Source organism: Sipha flava, unplaced genomic scaffold (assembly GCF_003268045.1).
Source record: "Sipha flava isolate LNK unplaced genomic scaffold, YSA_version1 32_pilon_pilon, whole genome shotgun sequence".
Taxonomy (NCBI): Eukaryota; Metazoa; Arthropoda; class Insecta; order Hemiptera; family Aphididae; genus Sipha; species Sipha flava.
The window spans coordinates 1059043-1067364 of NW_020273018.1; the positions used below are offsets into that span (position 1 = coordinate 1059043).

At 33.9% G+C, this 8322-nt stretch overlaps 2 protein-coding genes across 3 annotated transcripts in view; one reads left to right on the forward strand and one right to left on the reverse strand.

The window, feature by feature from the left end:
• Positions 1-363, forward strand: part of LOC112686932 (prolactin-releasing peptide receptor) — a 114880-nt gene extending 114517 nt beyond the window's left edge. For both annotated transcript variants that reach the window (XM_025559429.1, XM_025559430.1), the window contains exon 8: positions 136-363. In XM_025559429.1, the coding sequence (XP_025415214.1) occupies positions 136-268 (133 nt within the window). In that variant the 3' untranslated portion in view covers positions 269-363. The remainder of the gene's footprint in view (positions 1-135) is intronic.
• Positions 331-2711, reverse strand: LOC112686933 (putative cyclin-dependent serine/threonine-protein kinase DDB_G0272797/DDB_G0274007). Its single transcript, XM_025559431.1, has 2 exons — positions 2503-2711; positions 331-1126 (listed from the first exon to the last, which is right to left on the reverse strand). The coding sequence occupies exons 1-2, from the start codon at positions 2533-2535 to the stop codon at positions 404-406; spliced, it is 756 nt and encodes a 251-aa protein (XP_025415216.1). The 5' UTR covers positions 2536-2711; the 3' UTR covers positions 331-403.
• Between the last annotated feature and the right edge of the window lie 5611 nt (positions 2712-8322).

The following is an 8322-nucleotide window of genomic DNA, read 5'->3' on the forward strand; positions in this document are numbered from 1 at the left end:
TACCTCGGTGACACAATACAGTGTGCAATAGTGTACGTCGGTTCCAAGCACAGCGTTCTAAATATAAGTTTCAAATGTAGTAATCCTGGTGTTGTCCGACTCTAATCGAAACATTGCATACTATGGTTTTTGCAGTAGCACCAAGGAAAGGATCAGGAGATATTTCAAAAGGACAAAAGTTACGGCCGAACAAACGACCAGAACCATGTCGATGGAGGGACTGGCCGCCCGGAATTCGATATACACGGTGCAGGAGAGTGTTCCTTAAATGTTGATTCAGTTGATTCGCATTAATTTATTAAGAAAACAGAAAAAACAAAACAATACAAATAATAACATAATCGAAATAAGTTTAAAACAAAAAAATTAATAAAACAAATAACACGTAGCCGACAACCGATGTTTAAAATGAATAGCTCACACCATTGCCGGAAAATTGAAACTTGGACACGTCCGCAGCCGAAGAGTAAAGGACGCCCAACAAGTTATTCGGTAACTGTTGACCGGGCGCGTTCGGTTGTTGATACGAGTTGGTCTGCTGCTGCTGCTGCTGCTGTTCCTCGACCGGTGTTTCGGTGACCGGTATGGCTGGCCTGAACAACGGTTTCTGCGTCGGATAATATTGTTGCTGTTGCTGTTGCTGCAGTTGCAATTGCTGCTGAAGCAACTGCTGCAGGTAGTAGTCGTTGTACTGCTGTTGCGGCTGATAGTAAGCCCCGGTCGCCGCCGCCGCGGGTTGTTGCTGCTGCTGGAACGGCTGCTGCTGCTCCAACTGAAGCTGTTGCAACTGTTGAAGCTGGAGCTGTTGTTGCTGTAACCGGGCTTGCTGCTGCTGCTCCAAAACCTGTTTGCTCTGTTGCTGCGGGTAATAGTACTGCTGCTGGCCGGCCGTCGCGGCTGGCTGTCGGTAGTACTGGTCGGCAGCCAGCAACTGTCGCTGGTGCTGCTGCTGCTGGTAAACGTCTTCGGTGGCCGTCAACGGCGAAGCAACAACGGACTGCGTTGCCGCGTTGTTGTAGTACCGCTGTTGCGTGGCCGCGATCTGCCTGGCCCCGGTCGTCGGCGGCCTCCTGTAGGCCACGCCGTACTTCTGGCCGGCGCACATGGCCGTCATCTGCAACAGCGCCTGGAGGGATCGTCAACGGACCGCGTTAGAATCAGGAAAACAACTTATCGCGTTCACGACCCGTCGGGTCGATTTCGTTTCGGAAAATTAAAGAACCCGCAAAGTTTCCCCACCCGTGTGACCGCGGCAAGTTTGTTCTGCCCCGAAATTTCGTGTTTCATCCGCGCGAAAAGCTGTTCCGGACAACGGTTACACATCGGTACGAAATATTACAACGTTCAGTATCGATCCGTCGCTTCGGGCGGCTAAGTGCAACGTTTTAATTTTCCGAGATCGTTATTAAATCATTGGCTGTAATAATCCGTTTTCCTAGTTTTAATTTTAGTGGATAAAAATTTGGTTTTTTTTCTATATTTATACGAGTATTTACGTTTAACGCAATTACAGTACTAACTCGTATCTATTAAATATTCGTGTTGATTAGGTGCTAAATAAAATTGTTAAGATGTAAGATATCGTGTTGAAAAATGTAAATGTTACTTTTTGCGTTTCGCTATTGTTGTCTTAGAGAAACTACAATCGATGTAAAAAAAAAGTTCTAGCGTTCTGATGCACATGTATCAATGTTCGATGTTATAAACGTTGTAAAGGTAGTTTTCATTTGCATGTATATAGTTAGCATAGCTCTCTATCTAATCATGATTTAAAATTACATGATGGTATCAAAATTAAGCAATCATACACTCTAAACGATCCATTTTACAAGTAACGAACGTCGTTATATACATTTTGTTTTGTTAACCTTATTATAATTATTGATTTTGAAACCCTACTAGTTTATATTTTGATAAAATTTATAGTTGGAAACTTGAATAAATGTTTATTATAATTAAAAAAATATATATATACAACTAAGTGGCTTTTTAAATGTTGTTTTTTTTTTTTATCGAATACAAAAACCCGACTAGTAATAATGTCGTAAATCATTAAATACCGGAAGTAATAACGAAATTGTATGGTATGATTTACAAGAGGTATTTTTTTTTGTAGTATTTTTTAATTAAAAATGACGTCGATAAAAAATTGTTCACCAGTCGTGAACTATTTAGTAACACGTTTATTTGATTACCTATTTAATGGAAACAATTTTTTATCCGATTAACATATACATCAAAACTGCAACGGTATAACGGTCAGCCGTTTTCGACGTAAACGACCCAAGAGAAGATGACATTTATCGGTGGTCAAATAAACATACGTATACTATGGTAATATATTTTCGGGGTTTTTTTTTAGCCCTTGAACAACAACAAAAAAAAAAAAAAAAAAAAAAAACGAAAAGGTAGAAACGGTTTTTAGAGCGTTCAGGAAAAAAAATTTAAAAAATATACATATATGCGTGCAAATCGAAATATTAAAAAAACCGTTATGCTCACCAAACCGATGAACAACTTGGTCGACGACTCCATTATGATACTATTGTCGTCGAGCGGTGTCGGACCCGATGCGTGCGCGTACGTATAACACGGCGACTGTTCTATTGCGGTGCGTGCTAGCGTGTGGAGGCCAAAGCGTACACGTGTGTGGAGGCCAACGGTGTGCTCGGACGTTAAATCGAAAGTGCGACGGATGCGTCGGAGGACTAAACATTTATAACGGGCCACGTAGACCGTACCAGTAATCGTTGCGCTCTCGTCCGCCGGCTCCGGCACGCCGATCACGTAGTCCGACCGTTTTACACGTCGTCAACTCGCCCAAAACGAAGCATACATTACGCACACTGTCGTACGATTGGTCATGTGATTTCACTCGGTAATCAATTAACGCATTCCTGTCTCGTGCGTTTCCCGCTCCGCGTCCATCTTTACGTCATCCGAATAAGTCCCTCCGACCTCGTCGACCGCTCGAATCCTTCGCACGTACGCGCATTGTACATTCTCAGTTGGCCGATGCGGAATCGATTGTTTTCGCCACCGCCGTATGAGCTTTTTCCCTTTTTCTCTTTTCGTCCCTCTCTCACTCTCTCTCTCACTCTCTCTCTCTCTCTCTCCCTCTCACTCTCTCGCGCGCACTGCTCTGGCCACTGCACGATGATGGGTTCGAAAGATTTAACATTTGGAACATGTGTACAAACCATTCGATCGCCCACGGCCGACCGAATCGGACTGGATAAAGAGCTGCACTCGTGTAAACGCGTACACTGTACGTAACGGGAAGAGTACGAAAATCTGATAACGTACACATCAACCGGATGATGTGTAAACACTACCTATGCCTATTGGATAAAGTAGACCCATTTGAAAAACGTTTATTTTGTAGGTACATTAATCGGGTGATTTGTACATTATTTACCTTTGAGCGGACAAAGTGGTGTTTTCATAAAATAAAATATGGCATAATATAAATCGTAGACAATGTTAATGGAATACGATTAAGTATAAATTGTAAATTATGTAAAATCGTGCGCATTGCATAGTAATTTTAAACTTCAGTACGGTGTTATTGGTTCTCCAGTTCACTTGTTCGGTTCATTAAAAAAAAACTAAGCGGCTTAAAAAAAAAACGTGTCTTCCTAAAAAGAGAAACTTTATGAGAGTTTTAATAAATTAATTAATGAAAATAATGTAAATTCAGTAAATTTATCGGAATAAAAATATTATAATATACTATCTGAAAGAAGAAACGTGAAAAAAAAAAACAAATACATAATTTTGAAACTTTTATAAATATTTTATAAGTGTAGGTTACAAAAAAATCTTTATGTAAAATAACTAATGCATAATTTCTTTTCGGTGGTCAAAGTTTTAAAAAATTGTTTGTATAAAAATAATCGTTTAACAAATAAATGTAAATCTGAGGAGATATATTGCAACTTAAAATACCATCAGAATCTGAATAAATAACTATATTTAATTTTTTTAATATTTTTATATTTATATATATAATAAATTCATAATACATAAATTACTTAATCATTTTTTTTTTCGAATTAATATGATTTGGATTTTTTTTTCTACTTAATATTTTATCCATTGCATATTGAACAATGTACACATTATACTGTTCATATTAATAAGATGTACTTTACCCGGGTAATGTGTAAACTACCTATTTCCGAACTTTACCCATAACATGTACACGTATATGCTCTTGTGTGAACACCAAAAAATCGTGTTTATTAATTAAACCATCGACATACACGTGTGATGCATTCATATTGTAACGAGAGTTTTTTCACCAGGTCGCGCACGAGGAGAGAAATCATCGGGTTTCGATGAAACTGTTTTATTAATTTAATTAGTCTCCCTGTGAATCGCATGACACTAAACGTCGGATTCTGGTAGTTGATTTCAATTCCATATTACAGTGTTGGTCGAGTGAATCAATAAATATATATATATATATATATAAGTCATGCTGAGCGATATTGTACACGCCAAAATCCAAATGCAATCGGTAATTTATACATTTTATTTACCCTGTGAACTTCATTCGCGTAATACAAGAGGACTGATGCTGATGGTGATTCCAGCTTTGAGCCCTTTAAATGACCCATTTGAACAGAATTCGACGTTCACCGATTTTCTCATTTAAATGAGACAATTTGCAGTCAACCAATTCAAATAAATCAAAGTCAATGGTGTATACATAAAATAATTATTAATAGATTATTTTGATATGTGTATTTTTAACGCGCTGAATAATTTAATAATTTAATTATGCCAGTAACAAAACCTTACACTCAGACCTGAAAATCAAATAAGTCAACTAAGTCTCAACAATTGCTTACCGTAAACTCCACAAAAAAATACTATTAATCCAAACATAAGTCACTAATTAGCTTCTAATCATGTCTCTGAAACTCTACATGAAAACTCAAATGAAAGTGGTGAAGAGACTCTTAAACCTTTTCAGTCCCTATGGCCCCTACAGAGGACATTCTTTTGAAATAATTCTGATATGGTTAGAAATAGGTTATAATAAATAAATAATATTTGTTTGCCATGCTAATAATGTAAGGAATACAAAAAACATAATATTTATAATGTGAGTCTTATAATGTATATTTTATAGTAAGAAATGTCTCCAAAAATGTTTGTCACGAGTTTTTGAAATAAATAGATAACAGAAATATTTTTTTCTAGTAGATGAAATGGTTTTAAAAATCTGAAATTTTTTCTTTGATAAAATAACATCATAGTCAATATGTACGAATGACCATTATTTTCCCCAAAACTAGTATCAGTGAAGTTAAAACAGCTGTTATGTATGTCCCTCGTAAGAGACATTGGGCTGTTATGAAGTCAAATTATGATAAAATATTATCATTTCTATATGTTATCAAAATACGAAATAAGAACATATTAATTTGTTTTTACTCATTTTTTATGCAAAAATGCCCCATGCACATTTAGGACACATGTTTATTGTGACAAATGTAATATACATTTATGTTTCATTCCTGGGCGAGAATGTTACCGTCAAAAACATAGAAAGTAAAAAACTAAAACAAATTTTTATTATTTTTATAACTATTTTTAATTTTTATTATTATACATGGCCTAGTAAAAAGGGATAAGACTGTTATATTAATTTTTATATATTAAATACATAATAAATAATAGCATATAATATTTGTTTTTATTCTAATTATGACTGCGTAAGAACCCAATGTCCCTCACAGAGGACAATCCAATATCTCATTAGGATATAACCAAAAAAATTTTTTAAGAATTTTTTTAGTAAATTTATACCCCGTTTACTACATATTTAATAAAAAAAAAATTCTTACTTGAAATATTTAATTCTGGGTCTGAAAGGGTTAAAATTATTCCTCTCTGCTATCCATAATAGGTACATCCATTGGAAGCCCTCCTGTATCGTTTCATTTCATGTTATGTATAAATCACCTTATCATTAATAATTGTTGTATTAGATTGAATAATTTTATATTTTATTGATAAAATAAACTCTTAAAAAAAAAAAAAATTAAACGATGTATAAGGAGTACACCACAATTTAAATAATCATATTATTTTGCAAAACTCGTTTTTATCGGAATTGATCTTACGTTGTTTTTTATTTTTTGCCTTAAAAATTTAAATAAAATCTCTAATCCTGTCCATTTTCAAAAAGTTAATAAATTATCTATTTGCACATAAATCACAATTTCTATTCGTAAACGCATTTTTGCGCAATCATTTATAGGCTAGTAAACGAGTGATAGGTATTATCTAACCGACACACATACAGATATTGCTACGATTATATCAGTTCAACGATAAAATGTACAGTACGGCAACGTGTAAAGCATTTATTATATTATTAATATTATTTAGCTATTTTCGGCAAAGTACTGAAGAGTTCCCGATGAGGATTGCCGAAGACGTTGCGTAATGGTAAGGACAAAATCGTGATGACAATTGTGATCATAATAATAGTACGAGTATGTACAATGTACATAAGTACTAACAATGTTAGTACTATGTATGTTTGTTAATCTAACATACAACTATTTTAATTATTTAGAATCCTAGCTAGACCATAAAACTGTTATAAACAGCTCACTTAAAATAATTTACGAAAGTTTAATAGCTCCTCGCACTAATTAAATCCAAGTCGATTTAAAGTTCGACTGCATACCTATATACTCAATATATGTGTTTATTTCATCGATTGTTTCAGTTGAATTAATTTTTATTGCCGTAAAAATATATGGAGGCCTCCCCCTCCATTATAACCGCTCTTTTGGACCATAAAGCACCTAATGGTGAGAGACGAATCCTGATGAGAATTCACAACATCTGATGAGAAACAATGAAAACAGTTTTCGTCAAAAATATTTGTTCTTTTTTCTTGACGATCCTTCAACACATTGCCACCATTTCCGACACATTTCCCTGAAAAATCGTTAGGCAGAAATAAGTAATTTCAACTATGGTTAATGGACTATTTAACGAAACCAAAAAAAAAAAAAAACAAATAAAAATAAATGAAAAAGTATTGATTACTGTCTATAACCATAAATCACCCTTAACAGCGGATGTGTGGCTATATGGTCAACAAATAGGTCACACCTTCAAAATCTGTTTTTATAAATTTATTTATTTTTTGCGCCATAACTACGTTCCTCATAATTTTCTCTGGCAATATATATTTCTAAAAAAAAAAAAGTTGCTCATAAAGTGTAATTCCTATGCCTTATATAACTTTGGTTTGGTTGGCTTTCCGTTAGATTATATATATAGATGTATATATATATATATATATATTCTTTGTCGTGTCAACCTAAAACTATACAATAATAAATAAATTGAAACGCACTTGTTGATATTATACATAGATGGATATTTTTTAAAAAATAAAAATTATCCGACCGTAGAACACAAATAAAATATACAACGAATTTAGTTACAGCTCTTAATCATTTCTGGCTGTATAGGTTATTTACACGACTATTTTATAAATTTAAAATCCCAATGTGGAGCAGCGTTTTCTTCCTTGACGAGCTTGGCGACAGTTTGAAATTAACCATATCTATTGAAATGCTCTGCATATATTCAAATTCACATTAACTTCCTCGGCCAGCCAGTGAGCTATAATCTGAAATATTGCAGATAGTGTGATTGCTTTTACAAATTTGCACACATCTAATTTATATATATATATATATATATTTGGTGTGTGTGTGTGTGATGAGCAAATACCTTCAAACCACACTGACGTTCCGTGCATGATATCATTCATCGGATTGTTAAACTACAAACAGAGCAGAATAGATATTCTACTGTTAATCAAAAAATAATTAAATTTTAAGTTCACAATAATTCGTCTTGTTACATAATCCATTAAAATGAAAGCTTATACGTTACGTGTGATAACTATTATACGACGTATGTATACACCGGAGGCTAGAATTATAATGTATCACATGATATTATTTGTTGTACTTACATATTGTTAATGCAATGTAAATATTAGCAATTGATTTTATTTCAATACATTAATACAAAAATATATAATAATGACTTTTTATTTGTATTTACATATAGATCACCTAATTATTATTCGTATTCATAATCAAATTTTATAAACATAAGCCTTCCATTTGAATTTGGACAGCGAAAACACGCACGCACGCACACACATTTATATATATATATATATTAGAAACGCCCAATGAACTATTTTATTAATAATTTATTATTTACTTTACTAATAAAATATTACTAAAAGTTATTAAAATCCAAATAAGT

Excerpts from the sequence above, each read along its gene's own strand:
- LOC112686933 (XM_025559431.1), bottom strand. The coding sequence starts at position 2,535 with ATGGAGTCGTCGACCAAGTTGTTCATCGGTTTG. Across the intron at positions 1,127-2,502 it reads CCAAGTTGTTCATCGGTTTG|GCGCTGTTGCAGATGACGGC; the intron begins GTGAGCATAACG and ends CGATCCCTCCAG.